At 46.8% G+C, this 19,970-nt stretch overlaps 1 protein-coding gene across 1 annotated transcript in view; it reads right to left on the reverse strand.

Moving 5' to 3' along the window:
* Positions 1-16,108, reverse strand: part of LOC119391978 (probable ATP-dependent DNA helicase HFM1) — a 395,854-nt gene extending 379,746 nt beyond the window's left edge. The window contains exons 1-2 of the mRNA XM_049415461.1: positions 16,058-16,108; positions 15,923-15,992 (exon numbers count right to left, since the gene is read on the reverse strand). Coding sequence (XP_049271418.1) covers positions 15,923-15,992; positions 16,058-16,108 — 121 coding nt within the window. The remainder of the gene's footprint in view (positions 1-15,922; positions 15,993-16,057) is intronic.
* Between the last annotated feature and the right edge of the window lie 3,862 nt (positions 16,109-19,970).

Consider the following 19,970-nt stretch of genomic DNA (forward strand, 5'->3'; position numbering starts at 1 on the left):
TGAATGCCTTGCAGGTCAGTGACAGTTATGCGGTGTTGGTAATTATGACAGCGGACGATGCATTTGCGGCCCGCAGGTCCTTATTCAAGACTGTAATTGAATCTTGTTTTTCATGTTCCTTTACAGTTACAGCATGCTTGTGCGTATTAAATTACCTGTTCTGCTTCGCTTAAGATGCTCGCTTTTCGCAGTATTGTCTGTATTAGAGCAAAACTCGTTAAAATGTCTACTCACACCTGCACAAGGTCACCAGGTGCACCTCGTTGAATGCGCGTCGGACAAAGCCGTTCGAACGATGGTGACCAAATTATTTTAGAACTCAAGACAGAAGGAGCAAAACACATTTTAATGACACTTATGACAAGTACAAGTACGAAGGAAAATTGTGAAGTACACATCGAGCAGTACATCTACAATTCAGTGACGTGCAAAAATATTTCACCACAAATATTTGTGACTATAGCAATCCGAAAAATCTGTCACGTTGTTAGTCTTTAAAAACAAAAAAAGAATCACTTTTGTTGAGCATTGGCAGCATGTATTTCAAGCCTTCTTCGGGGAGGGTGTAGGTGTACCATTCAAATGCAAATTAGAGACAATACGGATGTAAGAAGCATAGGTCAGCAAAACTTGTGGAGCCCACTCAAACTCACTTATTAAATATTTTTTGCGCTTAGGGCTCATTCGGACTCACACTCACGAAAATTTTCTTCAACCGGACTCACTCGAACTCAAATTCACCCCTCACAGCCTGATCCGAGTCTGACTAAGCTCCGAGTGAATTTATTCATGAGTTAGCCTAGAATTAGCTTTTTCAACCATGCTGTCACTGCTCTTTAACGCCAATACCTCACGTTATCGGTGCTCTTCCGGGCACCTTTTGATACAGTACCTTCGAATAGTGAGTGCTCGCAAACCAGTACAGTCATTTTTCTTGAAAGGATAAAAACATAAGATGTGTTTATCAAGAACTTCCCTAGAAGAGTTGGCGAGGTGGGTAGGTGAAGGCATCTCCATCCGCAATTCGCGCCTCTGATCAATAAACATTTAAATGGGGCATGAACGTCACTGCTTTGGAATAGGTTTGAGTAGACGTGAGTATAAACGTGAATTCAGGTAATGCTGATAGTAATGCTGAAGACTAGTAGATAGCTCGGCAAAAACAGTGGAACTCACTCAAGACTCACTAAAGAAATATATCTTGTGCTTTGGGCTCGCTCAGACTCGCCAAACTTTTTTCCTGAGCCTAACTTACTCGGACTCACACTCATGAAAATTTTCTTCAACCGAACTCACTCGGACTCACCAAAATATTACTCACGCAGACTTACTCAGACTCACGGCTCGACTCTGAGTGAGTGGACTCATGAGTGAGTTCGCCAACCTGTAGTAAGAAGTGGTGTGCAATATGAATACCAATACAATAGGGAGTACACACAAGTGTTAGACTTCTGTGAGCTTAATTCTGAGAGAAGGGCACATGATCATTTCAGTCTAATGAACATAAAGTGTACCCAAAACACAGTTTTGGTGCATTACACCCATTCAGGTGTGGGATGCCATAGTCATTTCATCCAATTATAAACATATCCATTGATTAATTGTGCATTGAAACGAGAGGCAAGCACAGAACATCTCAGTATACTCAGCTGCATTTAGACGTTAGGGCATCACACATAAGAGCATCATCACACATAAGAAACATTGATTTGGACTACAAAAGCAGATAGCAGAGACATAGGGAAGATAGAAAAAACGATATTGTTACTTAGCCAATTAAATGTTCGAATGGAATGCTATTGCCCTTTAAACTGGGTCAGTTTTGTGAACATTTGGCGCACCTGACTGCTGTGAAAACTTTGCGTTGTCTGCTTACCGACATGATATAGGCGCACATTCAAGTAAGACTCTGCGACACTTCTTAAAAGATGGACATAGTGATTCTCCAGTGGTGAATTATCAAACATGTGTGTGTGCAGTTCTGCAAAGAGTTGTTTATGCTGCAGTGATTCAAGCACTTGGAGTACAAGGTCCTGCAAGAGTGATCTTGATGCTAACATCTTCATGTGCACAGCCCATCGAAGAAGAGATTCTGATTTCTTGCAAATTTCAAGGACACTTTTAGATGGGTAGTGAAGCGCCCCCCTGCTTTTCCTTTGAATGAATGCAGTGTCTGCTGCACCTGAAGTGCTAAACAATGCTTCACTACAATGGGCACACATCAGCTTTGAGTCCAGCTTGTTTGCCACATAGCCAGCAATGTAGGCAACAGCCCGACTTCCAAAATCACTTATGTGTTCGAATGATGCACAGTAATCATGTTCGCTGACTACATAACTATGCTCAACGGTCTCTTCAGACAAGAGCTGCCTCCTCTGAATGGTGGCATTCAGCAGTTCTGTTGCTGAATGCCTCTTGGTTGAGCTGCATGACAGTATAGTTATGCGGTCCAGCACTTGACAATTGCCAGAAACAACATCAGACAGTTCATTTTGGACGATCACTTTTTTAAATGCTGCTTGAAATTGTTGGGATGTCGGGTTGTCGTTGTGCCCTCCATGTGCTCTAATTAAGCCAAAAAATAATTCCAAATTATCCTGGCAAATTTTATGCCCAGGAATGTACTTTAGTATCTTCTTTTTACAAATGAGAAAATCATACATGGCTAACAGACTGTTCATGCATATTATGAAGCCCAAAAAGCCAGTTTTCCGCCCCGTTTCTATTAAATTTCTTCTGTTTGCAGGCTCTTTCAAGAGGGAAAGGTATCGTATTGTGCTGTCAAACAATTCTTTGATGTTATTTACATTCTGTTCATTGACTGGTTTTTTCCACCCTCCCTGATGCATGCTGCGGGAATTGAGTATGTCAAAGAGGTTATTAATAATCACTAAAAATTCCTCAGTTGCCTCCGAATTTGCGAATCCTCTCAAGCACATTGCCCTACATTCAGCAATTGCTGTTGCCATGGATAGGCTCATCACCTGGGCTGCCAGGCGGACCTTCATTGGTTGCCTTTGCCACTCGATGTGAGCCCTTCGCAACTTATTTGCCAGATGCACTCCCTCCTTATCTTGCAAGTCATGAAGTGCTTCTATGTGCGCCCACGATACAACTTTTCCATCCTGGTTAATAAAATATTTGTGGTGTGCAAAGGCATTTCTCACCAGCTTTAGCATGTGCCAGGGATCAAGAAAAGCTGCAACTGGTTCGTTAGTAGCTGGGTGCTTGAAGGTTGTTTGAAGGTTCTGAATATCTGCAAAATTGCAACCTAATTCTTGAAGCATTGCAATGTTAGCTGGCGCACCATCGCATGTCAGAGAAACAATCATGGCCCCTGCTTCATGAGCTGTCAGCAAGCTCTGCCTAACTAAGTTCGCTCGCTGCTCACCTACAAGCCCATCAACTAGGAAGTAGCCAAGAGGAACTTTCCAATGGCCATTAATGGAGACAGCCATTATCACGAAGGCGGCTTTTGCCTGTGGCAAGCAGTCACCTTCGGTTCCTGCACCCATGTCTACATAGCCTTCAAAGTGACCACTTTGCCACTGTACCTGCTGTCTAATTGACATCTCGTCAACTATGAGGCTGCACACAGCTTGATGTCCTCGACTGCTAGTTTCTAAGCATTTCAATTTTAATGCAGTCACAGCCTCTTTAGAGAATCCCGCTTTTCCTTCAACACTCTCATACCATTTTCTTAATGTTCGAGGGTGTGGCAGGCATGTGTCAAAGACTTCCCTTACATATTGATATGCCCGAGGAGAGTAGAAGTTCAAGGTAAGAGCAAAAGCCCTTAGCTCAGGTGAATACTTTCGGGGGTGTTGTCCTGTCTGTTTTGCGATCTGTCGTTTCAAAAGATGCTGATTTGCTGCACCCAGAGTGTCAAGCACTGAAACCTGCTCTCTGAGCAAAATGTTTTCTTTGGTTAGTGTTTTCAAAACTGATTTCAATTCGGCATTTTGTTTTTAAGGCGCCTCTTGGACTGCTAAGTCTTTTGATTGCTTTCCTTGATCTTTGCTGCTCTGAGGCAAGTCTTGCTGTGCGAGCTCGCAAAAAAGCCTTTTCAGGGGTGTCGACCTACAATGCAAAACCAGATAGAACAAAACACTAACTTGTCAGGTGGTAACGTGCGTCACTTGTGAAAGGCTGAAACACTTCTAATAACAATATGACTGAGCCAGGGAATTTGGACATTGAGCCATAATTTTTCCTTATTCCTGCTCCTTCTGTTGACACTTGCACTTATGGTATTTAAAACATTCAAATGTTGGACAACCTTGTACTATCATATCTTGGTCGCCTCTAAAAAGACCTCATCGATATTAGCCAACTATTTTCTATAACTTGGAGCACAGGTCATTCGTCATTTAATATTGCAGTCATCAATTGATTTGTATGTCATGCAGATAAACATGGCATGTACAGTTTGCATGCGTTGCTTTGATCAAATTATGACTTTAACACCCTTTCTTGTCTTGTTATTTTATTAGTTTACTGAACTAAATATTGGGACTGGTTGTGCTACTCTTGATGTATACACGTGCATTGCTTTGGTCTGATAGCTTGCATTTGTTCATCTTCTTTACTTTTGCCTGCTTTCTTTTTCTTGGTGTTTCAAATGGTGCCAGCATGTCTTCTGGCCTTTGTAATTCCTGTGGAAGTAGATCATACCATCTTAATAAAAAAACGGTTATTTGTAATTCTGACAATGCTGATATTCACAGGGGCTTGCATAGCCAGTTTTAAGAGGTACTGCTGCACACTTAATAGCATTTTGAACTATAATTGAACTATTAAAATAATTGAACTATACTGCTTCTCGAAAAATTGAGGTGGGCTAGTACATGCATTGCTTCTTATCAGGACACTGCAACCACATAACTAAAGGGAAAGTGCATATTATGTTAGTAAAGCCTCAGTTAGAGAAGGTATCACTTGGTATATCATTCAACATTTATGTCACGTGGAAGTGTGTGTTTACCTGCTCATGGGCCGGCTCCCATTGAATACCAGCAACTTGGCCGGATGGACCTGGTGTGGCGATGCTGGCCTGTGCTTCACTCTCCTCACCAATATCCATGGGAGTCTTTTAGAAAGAGCACGTGTTAGAAATTTTTACTTCTACATCAACTGTAACATCAGTTTACTTATAACAGAGGACAAGCATGCCTGATGAGTAGAACAGAGGTGAATTTTCACTTGTACAAGTGCTGGCTCGATGAAATGACTGGCACTTAGGTTGGAGGGATCTGGGTCAGGTAAACTGATTGGATCTGCACTTTCATGCTGTATATCCATGGCTTCCTAAAAGCAAGAATACCTATGCTATTCAGTGGTTTGCTCTTCAGCAAAGTGTTCAAAGTAGTGAGCTAATGAGCTTAATAATAAAAAAAACGAGAGGGGAAAAGTGATGTGCACCTGTTGGAGTGTGGACTGCCCGTGGAAGCCTGCAGCTAAGTCAGGCGATGCAGGTGTGGAGAGGCAAGCTTGGAGGCCTTCATGAGAAGTTGCAGCAACCTGATAGTGATATATCACTGCTAGTTAAAAATGCGTTCATGAAAAGCCGCACAAAGCATTACAGATGAAGCGAGGCATTGAAACTGGAGGAATGAGTGCAATATAACTGTCATTCCCACAGTTTCTGCATATTGCTTTACTCGCATTGCATTGTACAAATACACATTGAATTCTAATGCACCAAGTACAACCACAATATTTTATTGTTGAGTGGCTGCTTCAAGCATAACTTGGCCTGTAAGCATATTATAATGATCAAGTGAAGTGTTTACCTGTGCAAGCAGCAGCAAGCCTTCAGCGCAACCTTGCATGAGCTGAGGGGAATCAAAGGATGAATCGGTGCTTGCTGCATCAGGTGCTCTATCACCTTGTTGTACTGGATGAGGTAGCTGGGGGATTAAAAACTTAGTATTACAATTGTAGATCGGATGTAAAAAATAAAACAAGAAAAGAAATAACAATGGCACAGGGGTTGCATTACTTCATATCAATATAAATTAACCATGTATACGTGATGCAAGAGGCACTTACAAAACTCTTGCTTTTGATTACCACGTTTATATCTAAATTTCTAGATGCTGGTTATGAAATTGCTACCTTAAGTTTTTTTTTTGCACCCCACCAATTCGTGCACAGAGTACTAACAGGTATGAGTATGTGCTGTTAAATTTTAAGAGAAAAATATAATTTCGTCAGTGATGTCAAAAGAAGGAAGCCTGAATAGATATGAACTGGTGCATGATAATTTGTTTATTTATTTAATTGCTTATTTATTTATTTTGAATTATAACATTTATTGTATGTCAATCCTTTTTACCATCATTTACCACTATAATGCTAGCGACATACAGGTATCAAGATCGTTTACCAGAGAGAGAAAAATATAAATCGTGAACTATGTATAAGAGAACGGAAATCGGTTCCAAAGTTCATTCATTCTCACCAAGAGAGTAGGAACTGCATGCTCTCGTAGGCGGACTTTGAACGCGGACGTGCGATCAAAATGCTCCTCTAAGAAATGCTTCGAACAAACATGAGCTTCCTTTGCAGGTTCCCGGCGAATATGCGGGGGCCAAATTGCTTCTATCCACTTTGTCCGACGAACGGCATCTTTGGGAAACCTGATAATGGATGGTTACACAACATATGTATTGCACAGTAATGTATACACGCAGCATAACATGTTATATTATAAATCTACAGAACGATTGCCACTATACGAATTCGCTTGGCCTCTACTCTAACGCGTCCACCGAATAAGTAAATTTACTTACAAATGGTAGGAGGTGGCTGGTACTCCTTGTGAGCCGCGCGACTTGCATCCTGGCACACAATAGCTGGGCATTGCGGCTGTGACCGCGCACACAGCGACGTGCTCGCAGTGGAGCTTCGAGGGATAGTGCCAACGCAGTAAGACGTGCCGCTCGTACTATTCGAAATCATCAGGTGTACACAATCATATCCTTCTTTCGTTAAGAAAGGAGGAATGCTGTGTTTGTTTACGGGCGCTGTTTGAACCGGGCGGGCATCCTTGAAGGCTGTGTCCGCGCGTGAACCACCCCTTCCCCACCACGCAAGGCGCTTAGCCGGGTCCCCGATAAGGGAAACAGAAACAAGCGCCTTCTCTTTTCTCTAATAAGCAGGCAATTATCCCGCAGACCTTTTTCCCTCGCCTTCCGTCGGCTGGCTTTCTCTGCCATCCTTGGCGGCTGTGTCCGCGCGTGAACCACCACTTCACCACCAAGCAAGGCGCTTAGCTATGTTCCCGATAAGGGAGACAGAAACAAGCGCCTTCTCTCTCCTGTTCTCAAATAACCAGCCACTTATCCCGGAGACATCTTCCCTCGCATTCGGCTGGCTTTCCCCGCCGTCCTTGGCGGCTGTGTCCGCGCGTGATCCATCCGGGAGACCTTTTCCCACGCATTCCTTCGGCTGGATTTCCCAGCTTTCGTCCTAACGCGATCCTCGCCTTTAAGTTCTCCGTAGGTACCAGTGCGCGTGATCCACACCAGAGACATCTTCTCACGCACCTTCAGTTGGTGTTCGCTGCTTCGTCCTAATGAAATCCTGGCCTTTGGGATATCCTTTGAAAACAGTACGCTTCGGACATAAGGGAAGCGAAAACAAGGAGGCCGCCGCAACCTCAACGGGCTGTCACGTATACATGCTCCACCGACGCCGATTTTAGTGGCATAACTACGGGCCTCCGGGTTTATTGCAGAGAAGACATGTTTTTGTATCGCCGTGCCTAGCTCACAGCCTGGCCGAAAGTTCCATAAAGCCCAAAGAGAAGCGTAAAAGAAAAGCGATCTGAAAGAAGCTGTACAAATTTCGGCGCCTGGTTCGTTGCGCGGCAATGAATTGGCTGGTCCGACATAACATCTTTATTTTCACAAGAAACTGTTCAAATAAAAAAACTTAACGTGCAACTAGCGGAGTTTATTGTAAACGGCGGCAGTGCAAGAGTACAATACCCAGACGGAGAGATTTCGTCAGCCGTATCGCGGCAGAACAGCGCGTTAAAATCCGTTCAGTTGGTTTCGGATAGCACCGGCGCGCGCGCCGCGCAGCCCACGTGCTTTTCGAGCCGGAGAGAGAGTCGCGCCTTTCGCTTCACATTCGGATGTAAACAAGAGAGGAGAATTTGCCCAGTCAATATGGCCGACTTCCGGCTTCACCACGGCTTCACAACGAGTGACGTCAGGGCCTCTCCTCAGTATATTCCTTCCTCCATGGCTGAACCTTTGCTAACGCTAAGTACAACCTGGCATAGCCGAGCTAAGCCACTGCAATTTTTTTTTTCCATCACGAGCGGTGAGGCGCCAGACAAACCGACACCTTCGTTTCCCCGAGTGTGGCTGTCATACGGAGTGAAGAGGCGAGAGAAGTGATCCGGGATTCTGGGAATAACCACAACATACACACTCTTATTTCTATTTAAAACCACCCTTTGTTCAACAAACCGTTACTGTACATACATCTGACACGTGTGCTTTGTTCAAAATAATTTCCCAACGAAAACAAATTTTCACATAAAAGAGAGCGCGAACACCGTTTCGCAATAGTCACTGGCTATGCACGAATGAAAGCACTTCTTTTCTGAAAAATCGCTTCAAAATTTGGTTTCAGAATAAGCACGGCTTTGCGCCAGCATATTCTAACACCCAAGCACATCCTCCGGCAGTCAGGGGCACGCCGTGAGCGGTTACTGACCGCATGTTTTACAAACGTAACCCATCTTTAAATACTCAGCAAACACATTCGAGTACGAGTGCCCGAACGACACCCAGCGCGCGCGGACGCCGTCTACGTCGAGATCAGACATGTCATATGCTCGAATTAGCGCACATAACCCCCACAATCACGTACATACACTCACTTGATTCTGTTATAGCGTCATCGCAGATGTTGCCAGACCACGAAAACAGCTAACAGAAACGAAGAAAAAAGTGCACGGCGGCGACCGCAACAACGCGCGCCGTCGAAAGTCTCTAGCTTTTTCACCTTGCTGGCAAGGCGTGTCCAACTTAAAGGGGTACTGACACAAAATTTCGCGGCCGAGATAGCCTGCTGGGCCGATTCCCGTGTACGTGCGTGTACCATCTGCAAAATATCGACAGCGAATAAAGCTTGGAAGGTATTTTATATGAATTTTGAAGTTCGCGAGCGCGATCCAGCATTATAGGCCGCACCTAGTGCATTGACACCCTCGGAGGTGACCCGAGGTGACCCCCCTACTTCCCCTACGTAACCGTTGCAACCGGTACAAGTTATGATGACGTCGTAGCCGCCATTTCTGTTTTGACGCGCTTCCCGACGAATCGCTCCTCGCCAGCGTGTCAAACCTGAAGTGATTCGCCACGTCGAAAATTCCTACGATCCCCGCTGCAAGAAAATCGTCGCCATCAGACTACGATGAGCCCTACGACGACAGACTGCGCGGAAATGCGTCACTGTTCTGTGTGCTCACGTGACCGAGCGTTTCACTCGCTAGGTGGTGATAGTTGTACCTGGCGGCTTGTCGTTTTTGGAGCTCTGTCAAACCGAAACTGAGGCTGTGTCGGTAATGAGAAGCTTGTAATTAATTATCTGTCGCGCGCTGCAGCAAACGATGTGCCGTGTTATGACTAACAGGCCCCCATTAACACATTGCAGCAAAAAAACGCGGGGCGAAAATTTTTGTGTCAGGACTCCTCTAAGTGACTAAAGCGTACGTGCTGGAAGCATCCTACTATATCTGCACCTCAAACTACTGTCTTTAAGCCAATAAAACCCATAAAATATACTGCGTGTAAATGTTCCGTAGACGGGCTTTTTTTCCACGTTCCCACGCGCGGAAGCACCCTGCACACTCAAGGTTGATGGAAATGTTGTTATGAAGTAGACTAAAGCGCATCTCAAAACGACATATTGCACCTTCAGCAGTGCAGACACAATGTGCGATCTGTAAACAAATTGGCCGCGTATCTGCGTGCTTCGCTGCAAATGTCGTCTAAAGACGATAGAAGAGGCGCTGCGTGAGATATGGACGCCATCTGGCAATACGTCGGGAAACATGAGTTCTGTGTTGCGGCCTGGTAGTCCCGGTGCAGCAGCAGGCGAAGACCGGCGGTAACCAACGCGACCGGCGGGGACGCCAGCCAGCCCGAACACGCGGTGTGGCGCGAAGCGCTGAAGCAGAAGAAACGTCCGCACTCAACGAGTACTCTCCACACACTCTTTTATTTACACGTCACCTGGGTAAAACAGGAATGCCAGAGCGGCGCCCCATGGCATTCGTATGGTGCAATACAGAACCGAAACTGAAACACAACAATGAGCTAGTGTAGAGGGCACGGAGGAAGGCAAGTTTCAGCGCAGTCGCATCTTCAGCGCAGCTTAGGAAACTAGGGTCTTTAGAATTACGTATGAATGCATTTTCTATTAAAGGAACACACCACTTAATACTTACCTAGTGATGTTGCACCTCAGATATGCGTAAGGTTTGCTTTTTGATCGACAATGTACACAAGTATGAACCTAGTAAGCCGTTCAAGATGGCTGGCCCTTGGGCAAGTGGTTCAACGTTGGTCGAGTGGCTGAATCGAGTGACGTGCCGACAAACAGAAAGACAGACAGAAAGACAGACCAAAATTTCTCCGTTTAAGTATCCCAAGAAAGACTATCGTCTTTAAAAATGACTCTTGATAATTGTTTGCATCGCTCATTTTATGGGAGCTTGTACAGCAATGCGCAGTTAACGGGTGTCAACCCGTTAACTGACAGCTTTAGTTGGGCATCCGCAACAGCCCCGCGGACGCAGGCTGCTGTTGGAAATGGCTGGCAGATAACTTCCGCAGAGCTGCTGCAGACGCCCAGCTACAGGTGTATAATTAGTACCTACGCAAGCAGTGCACTCACCATTAACGGGCGCACGTTGTCCGTGTCCGCAGCTCCATGAATATTCCGCCCACCAAGCGTGACTGACAAGGAGAGGCCTGCTGCCGGCACGAGACGAGCCGAGCATACGAGGGAGGGAGAGGAGAGGCTTGCTGCCGGCACGAGACGAGCCGAGCATGCGCAGTGGGGGTGTGGACGGCGGCCGACGCCGCAGGTGCGACTACGAAATTCTCCGCATTTAAAAAATAACAGAGCCGAAAGTGCGCAAAGACCAGAATCGCCACCCGCCAAGAAGCTAGCGCCCGCTGGACGTACGCCTCCGGCTAAGGTGAGTTGGCCAGCAGGGCCTCCCAGGCTAAACTCTTCTTTACCTCCATCCTCCCAATCGCCATCACATACCCACCCCAAAGTGCCTCCTACCTCAAACACACATAACTGCACTGAGGGACTCGCTTAAGGCTGAAGTGACCAGTATGATCACTCAGGCAATTAACAATTTCCGTGCAGAACTCAGGGATATGCTAACGGCTCATACGCAAGCACTTGTTACAGAACTAAAGCAGCACATACAAGAGAGTTTCGCGTCGTTTATTGCAGGGGCCAAGACTCATTTCCACTTCCCCACGCCAAGAGCCTGACCGAACGACCACACCCGTACATTCGCCCACCACTCTTAACTCAGGACATGGTCCACAAGGAACAAGATGGACCCCCCTCAACGTCTTAGTCCTGCCTTCACCGTGTGGCAGAGGAACTGCAGGGGGTTCCGACGAAAGCGGAGCTCCCTGCAACACTACACTGCCACTTTCACGCACCCCCCGGATATTGCGGCTCTGCAGGAGACGCACAGCACACCTACCCTCTCTGGCTTCCATTTGTACACAGATCACCAAACACCATCACTTGTCGCAATACTAGTATCCAAACGATCCACAGCAATGAAACACAAACTGTCGTCTTCCATTCCACATGTGCTTGTTGAAATCATTCCTCAGAAACGCAGCCACCAGAGCCTATTTGTACTCACCATCTACAGCTTCCCTATATTTAGGAGGGATGACTTCGGGTACCTTATAGCGGAAACATGTAAGCTAGGGGAACAAGTTGTAGTGGTTGGTGATTTTATTGCTCCACAAACGCCATGGGTATACCTACCCGCAACCCGTAAAGGTACCAAATTAGAACGCCTCATCTACAATCACGGATTTACCCTACTCACAGATCCGCAAGTGCCAACCGGAATAGGAACCAGCGCAACAAGGGATACGTGCCCTGACCTAACCTTCGTCAGGGGAGTTAGAAATTATCACTGGTCAAATCTACAAAAAACGTCAGGTAGTGATCATTGTATCCTTTGTACAACACTGCAGATCTCCAAACCCCGTGCTCCAGAGCGAAAGGTCAGTCTCACTAACTGTGACACGTTTAGGAAGCAGTGCGCTCAAACCGACAACACTGGGACACCGCTAAGTGAATGGCTACACTGTCTCCACTCTGACCTTGAAAAAGCAACCAAGCGGATAACCACTACAACCGAAATTCCAGATGTAGACACGCATCTTCGACACCTGTGGGAAGCGCGCCGACGCCTCGTAAAACGCTGGCGTGGGCAGAGACACAATCGCAAGCTTAGACTTCGCATTGCTCAACTCACGTTGCAAGCTGAACAATACCCCACAGAGCTCACGAGGAACAAGTGGCACAACTTCTGTAACTCACTTAATGGAGCGCCAAGTACAGCGTGCACGTGGGTCACACTAGGGGCTCTTATTGATCCGAAAAGTACCAATTCCTACCAGAGCAGTACCATCCAAACACTTCGCAAGCAGGATGGGGATGACAGCAGCATCCTACAGAAGCTTCAAGATAGGTGCATCGCTACCAGGCCCTCAGCCAAACTATAAAAACTGCCCATATACAGAATCAACACCACTGGGTGCGGATATCACTGTGCACGAAGTTCGCAAGGTGCGTGTTTGGACTAGTTGGTACTCCATTTCAACAGTTAAATAGCGCGAACTTCAGGGACGAAAGACAGGAGCGCTTGTGTGTGTCGCATTCTCCTGTCTTTCGTCCCTGTAGTTTGCGCTATTTAACTGTTCACACGAAGTTCGAGCTGCGCTTCTGAATACCAAGCGCAACACAGCACCAGGGAAAGACAACATCCAATACTCCCTAATTCGAAACCTCAATGACGAAGACCTAAAAGAGCTCACACAATTCTATAGCACTCATTGGAAATCCGTAACCTGGAGACATGCCGAAATAACACTAATTCCTGAGCCCGGCAAACACCTACAACGTTCGCGCGATCATCTTGCCTCGGTAAATTAATGGAGCACGTTGTCCTCCAAAGAGTGCAACCATACTTTGAAGCCCAAGGATTTTTTCCAGACACACTGTTTGGGTGCCGGGCCCATCTGTCCACGCAAGACATACTAAAGGAGGAAGTAATGGACCGGCCATGTTCAGCGCAAACTAAAGCTCTGCTTGGCCTGGACATTCGCGGTACGTTTGACAACGTCTCGCATGACCTAATATTAGAGGATTTCGCGTCGACCCGGTGCGGACGACGAGTTTACGACTATGTGAAGGCTTTTATAACAAACAGGATGACTATAATAGGATTAGACTCGCTTTGCAGTGACATCATCAAGCTAGCAGGTAAAGGCACGCCAAAAGGTTCGGTGTCCCCAAGACTTTTTAACATCGCCATGGGTAAATTACCGGCTCTACTGACCACCAATCCAAGCCTGCGACATGCTTTATACGCGGACGGCGTCAATATCTGGGTGACCAAAGGCTCAGACGGACAAACACAAGACGCGCTCCAAGAAGCAGTAAGTGCAGATCAAAAATACGCATGAGCACGCGGTCTAACGTGCTGTGCAGAAAAGTCGGAACTCCTGCTCATGCGTCGTCCCCAGCGAAATCCCGGCAGCAGCCCCCAAATCACAGTCATCGTTCGATCTAAGACAACAAGCGCCGGCGCTCTCTAGTGCGCCGGTTAAATAACATGGATGGGGTCCACCCCTCGTTCTCCTCTCCAAGCGGTGTCCAGGATTCCAACAATCCTGTAGCACTGGCAGGAACATAATGAACATGCCCGTGCCTCCCAAGGTCAATGACCAGTTGACTCTGGTTGGCGATGGGCACCTTGGATTAGGCCCTTTCTCGAGAACTGGCCTGCTGGTTGTAGACGCAGCCCGTCCGCTTCTGGACAGAAAAGGGCCAGACAGGTGACCACTGCACGGCGTCGGAGGATCCACACCGCAGATTGTTTCTCCGCTCCATGTGGTGGCCAGGTATGTCTCAGTCGCTGAAGCGCGCGAGGAAACGACGACTGGCGTCAGCTGACGGGGCCGGCTAGGCGAGGGCTCGACGTTTCCCACTATCCTTCGCCGTTCGAAGGTCGTTGGTATTGTGGCATTTGTGCTGCGGCACAACAGCGGCTAGAGAAGCACTACCATAACGCACTAACACGCTCCTGCGCAGAGCGGCTCAAGCAAGCAGTAAGTCCGCCAACATGGCACATTGGAAACAATTTTTTGAAATTACCCGCGAAGAAAACAAACAAGCTGCGAGCTTTGCTCCGAAACTATACATGCTGTAGTTCGGTCCCTGCCGGCCGCAAGTCATCTGTTCGTCCACTTTACTTTCTTCATATTTATATCCCAATTATTACAAATAACATCCCCTATACTTTACTTGGCATTATTGTCTGTTAGTTCTCAATAATATTGTGTCTAACAAAGAAAAACGAGCCCTTAAAAGCAATCTTATTTCCGTCATGTTGTAGTCGGAGTTTCGTCTAATTTGATTCGGCACCTAAAAAGAAAGCACGAACGTGAGTACACGCAACGAGAGAAAGGGCTCGCAAGCTAGCCCAAGATAACGTCCGCCTTCACCGCTGGGCGCAGCTCTGTGCCTGTTCACGAAAGGCTGCTCTTGACCGCGCCATAATCAACATGATTTGCAGCGTTATTAGCCTGATTAGCAAAAGCCAAGGGTAGGCGTGCTGTAAAAGTGTGAACGATCTGCCAACTTGTATAAGAGAAACCGAGGCATAAGTTAGTGTGCAAACAAATGCATTATCCCAGCAGACACTGAAGGGAGAAACAAATTACCCCTGCGCGTTGGTTCCCATTGATACCCCCACACGAAAGTGCCGAATACTCTATGCACAGCCTTACGAGCAGTTTAGTACCCGACACACGTAAATAACATTTGCGACAAGGAGGACATTGCATACCTGCGCACAGGCGAACACAGAAAGTTCTCCTCACCCCATCCATGCTTGCGAGGCGCGCTTGACAAGCGTGAGTGCTGACGAGCAGTGTCGCCCAGTGTTTCGTATTCGATGCAAAGGCACAAGGTGCCCGAGTGGTGCACTGTTCCAACTAACACCAGCAGATCTAGGGGGTTTTGTTCCCCATTAACAAAATCTTAGCTTTCTCCATATTCACGACCGCTTCAGACGCGTGGCAAAACTGCTTAGTCTTCTTGAACACTACTTTAGTCAGCATACAAATACCCTATGTCGTCACTTTAGCATTAACACATTTAAGCTTAAACAATATTAGAACATCACCATTCGTTGAAACATGCTGACCATGCAAATACTATAGGTAGCGGGAGAACTGCCCCTATGAGAATTAGTAAGGTGGTTGTACTGCACGACATATGTCACCAAGCTACTATCCCTCGACCTTGGTAACGTGTTTTGCGTACTTTTGCAGTTCTTAATGCATCTGATGACATCAGCTTTATGGGGCGTTCATTCTTAACCCGATAAAACTATCAAGATGCCTTTCTTAGGCTGAGGAATTACAGGAATGGAATTGAACTGCCCGGCCATTCCCGGAGTGGGAATGGCTAAGTTTTTTCATTCCGAGGAATTTAAAGGAATAGAATTGCGGCAAGTTCTAATGCCCCGGAATAGAATTGGAATGGAATGGAGGCGCCCATTCCGCAACACTGCAAGGCATAGGGTGCAGATACCGCCGAGAAGAAAACAGGATACGGACTTCTTGCACCGACCGCAGACCCTCTGCCATGGTGACTGCCTCCGCAAGGCTGTGACACTGCAGAACCTGCAAGTATCAGTGCTTTCAGAACAGAGGCCGTCTAACGCGGCTGTGAAAGAATTCGTTATCACCCACACGGCCTCAGCCAGCTTTACAGTTGAGCGACCTGGCCGGTCACCCATGGCGCCACAGCGCGCCCCATAAATTTCATTTGGCTTTCTTATTTTGTTGAGTGCAGCGCAAGACAAGACACTGCATGCTCAATCCCCGTTCGCTTCTTAATGCGGGCTTTGAATAGACAAAACATTCACTTTTGGCCGATGCTAAAATGTTTACAACAACGTAATGCGGTACCTAGTAGGTCTGGGTGTGTAAAATCGAGGGTCATTGTTGCTACAACCACAATATGCCCACGTTTCATGGTGTAATGTTGGCCCTGGCTACTTCCGTTGTGTTTTGATGCGCATAAAAGAACCATTTTCGAAAGGAATGCAATATTTTTTAGGCTTTCACGTCCCATAATGAGAGACGCTGTAGTGGAGGGCTCCAGAAATTTGTACCACCTGGTGTTCTTTAATGCCGACCTAAATCTAAGTAAACGGGCCTCCAGCCATAGGCGTATCTACCGGGGTGGGGGACAAAAGGTCGTTACCCCCCCCCCCCGTCTCGACAGCGGTTACTGTCAGCTGTGAGGCGAAGTTTTAATTAAACACAGCAATCACGTAATTATATAATGAAATTTGTCCTACGCTTCTGTTGTGAAGATTGTCCTCCGTTCATAGTGGGTATAAGCAAAACAGCGCATAATGAACGAGGACGAAGAAAGGGTGGACACAACACGAGCACTGATATCCAACTGAAAATATTATTGCAAAAGTCACAGTTTCACGGCAACGGCGAAGCAATAAATGCGATAGCAACAAATTAGATTGTCACGCGAAGAACGGCAAGCAGCTCAGTACTTCCAACACGCCACTTCAGCGCAAAGGACTGGCGAAAAGAACACACACAGGACGACCGCGAACTAACAACGGTCACAGCTCGACGCTTGCAAAGCACTGCTCAAACACAAGGCAGGACACTCGAAAAGAACGCACAGGTACACACAGGACGACCGCGAACTAAGTGTTGCGGCTGTTACTTCGTGTTTGAGCAGCGCGCTACAACCCAACGCTCTTAAACTTCTTGTTCTTTAAAACTGCGGCGCGTCTCCTGCCGCGGGGTGGCGTCAGACGCATCGTTTACTCGGCATTCCACATCGTCAGTGGCTAAAGAAAGGGGCCACCTTTTAGTGCGCGTCTCCGAGCTCTGCGTGCCGTTAGCGTTAAATGGCGTATATAAAGAGCTCGCCGTTTTTTCCTGAACAGCCGGAGGCGCGTGGCCGGGCTTATCAGTGAAAGCATTAAAGTACTGTCGTCAACACGTCAGGGATGTCCGCTGTCCCTTTTGTTATTGGCCTTGTACCTTGAGCCATTTGAATATTCTCAGGAATGAAAATATTCACCGCTATACCTACTTTTCAAGTGAAGTTAAAGTTCTCGCCTACGCTGACGACATCGCGGTATTCTGTGTCGACAAAGAAAGTGTGGAAGAAGTAGTTAAAGTTGCGAAATCATTTTGTGTTCACACAGGTAGCGCAATAAATTGGAATAAGTGCTTAGGATTCTGGCATGGAAACTGGGAAACGAAGCCAGAAATTTTCCAAAACATTCAGTGGACTTCTACGCCGGGACAGTACTTGGGCGTCCCACTGGGACACTATCGAGACACGAATGAATACTGGAAAGCAGAAACAGAACGAGTTGGTGCTCCAAAAATTCGGTAGATCCCACGTACAGTGGGAATCGGTGTTATGCGAAGCATGCGCGGCATGGTGACTGGCGTAATTTTTCACATTGAATGAAACGTTACGGAATGACGCTAGAGAAATGTTGAAGTGGTATACACACACTGATATGTCGAAGAGTTGCATATGTATTATATAACCAGTTGTTTACAGCTGCGTAATGATGCGAACAGCAACATGGGTGTTACCAACACCAGACGCTGTAAGCTGATATATAGTGCTTATATTCTTCAATACTGGATAGCGCGAATCCGAACAAGACAAAGAAGGAATACATATGGGAAGAACAGGCGTCACTCGCAACTGAGCTGCATTCAGGAAACTTTCCCTAGATATATACATAGTCGAGTGGTACGCGTAAGCGCACTGCACGTACGTTACAGTCACAGTTGCAGTTGTTACAGTTGTTATGCTTGTACTTTTCCGCTATGACGGAGCACGCACGCACGCACGGAGAACGAACGCACGCACGAACCCGTGTTCATGTGTGGAAGGGGTTCTTGACAGTTCTTGAAGAAAGTGATCAGTGACCGTGATCAGTGAGCCCCAGCAGCTGGCCGGACTTGTTATTCGGATCCGTTCATGATCGCGGCTACGAGGGGTCTAAGTGCAGTGAAGTGCGAGGTATAGTACAGCTGGTGGAAATCCTGGATGCCTCTTACGATGAAATGATATATAATGCCTCCTGTGCTGGACGTGGCAGCGAGGTCTTTTGATGCCCAGTCCACATCCAAGCCCTCTTTCACGCAGGGACCAGGCGATGTTGCGTCTTGATAAACAAATGTTGAAGTCACCGGTAATGATGAGGCGCCTGGTTCTCTCGGCAGGTTTATTGTAGGAAGCATTGATCCCGGTTTTTGCGTAATCCACGTGGTCCACGTTGCGGACCACGTGGACGAGTGGATGGTTGTTGAGCGTCTTCCAGGGCTGTTCTGTCTTCAGCTTCCTCACTTTCCTTGCGTCCGCCGCGGTGGTGTAGCGGTTATGGCGTTCGGCTGCTGACCCGAAGGTCGCGGGTTCGATCCCGGCCGCAGCAGTCGAATTTCGATGGAGGCAAAATGCTAGATGCCCGCGTACTGTGCGATCTAGGTACACGTTAAAGAATACCAGATGGTGAAAATTTCCGGATCCCTTCGCTACGGCGTCTCTCATAATCAGATGGTGGTTTTGGGACATAAAACCCCAACAATGTTTATGATCACTTTCCTTGCGTGTCAGTGTGTGTGTGTGTTCGCGATTACTGTGTTGGTAGAGACTCTCTATCACCTGTGGCACATACCCGCAAAATATGAACTCTGCTATGCGGGTATGTGCCACACGTGACTGAGAGAAAGGGTTTCGTGACGTACGCAACAGGTATTTTGCGTTATTCATGTCATGACCAGTGGATCGTGTTCGTCATACACTGATCCCCTGCTATGCTAATTTTGGTATGTTACAAATTATGGAGACGACTTAGAGAGCGCCCAGACGTAGGCGGCTAGATAGATAGATAGATAGATACGTAGATAGAAACGCCCAAAGTGCCTGAGGTTCGCTAAGAAATGCTTCGCATTTAATAAGGAAGTGGGGTGCACATGACCTGTCCATGTTTGCTTGTGCAACAGTATTCAACTTATTTCTTGTTGGAAAATTGTTTTACGTCCTCCAAGTGTTGTGCATGTTGAATGACATAATGCAGCGCTAAAAACACACACACCACAAAGTAAGGAACACAAACCGACGGGACAGGCGCTACTCACAACTTTAACACGCAAACATTCTAAAGAAGGATTTCACTGCGCATCTTTCGGCGCATTGTAAGACCTGCTCTTGTGTGCCAAGATTTAATGATGTGAGGATTCTGGGCAGAAGCCATGATAAAACGGCGCGTGAACTTCTCGAGGCTTTCTACATCAAAGAGAAGAATGATGATTGCGTCAGTCAGACGTCAGTCTTCCTGTACAATGCGGAACACAATTTTTTCAAATCTTTGATATGATACGCCCCCTATGGTTTGTGACGTTGCGTTTGCGCATTGGGATGTGTATATATGTGCCACAATCTTGTAGTCTTCATTAAAGTTGTGAGTAGCGCCTGTCCCGTCGGTTTGTGTTCTTTACTTTGTGGTGTGTGTGTTTTTAGCGCTGCAATATGTCATTCAGCAAGCACCAACTCGCCCAACAACACGTTCTTCTGTTGTGCATGTCCCGTGTAAA

The sequence above is a fragment of the Rhipicephalus sanguineus genome, chromosome 4 (assembly GCF_013339695.2).
Source record: "Rhipicephalus sanguineus isolate Rsan-2018 chromosome 4, BIME_Rsan_1.4, whole genome shotgun sequence".
In the NCBI taxonomy this organism is placed as follows: domain Eukaryota; kingdom Metazoa; phylum Arthropoda; class Arachnida; order Ixodida; family Ixodidae; genus Rhipicephalus; species Rhipicephalus sanguineus.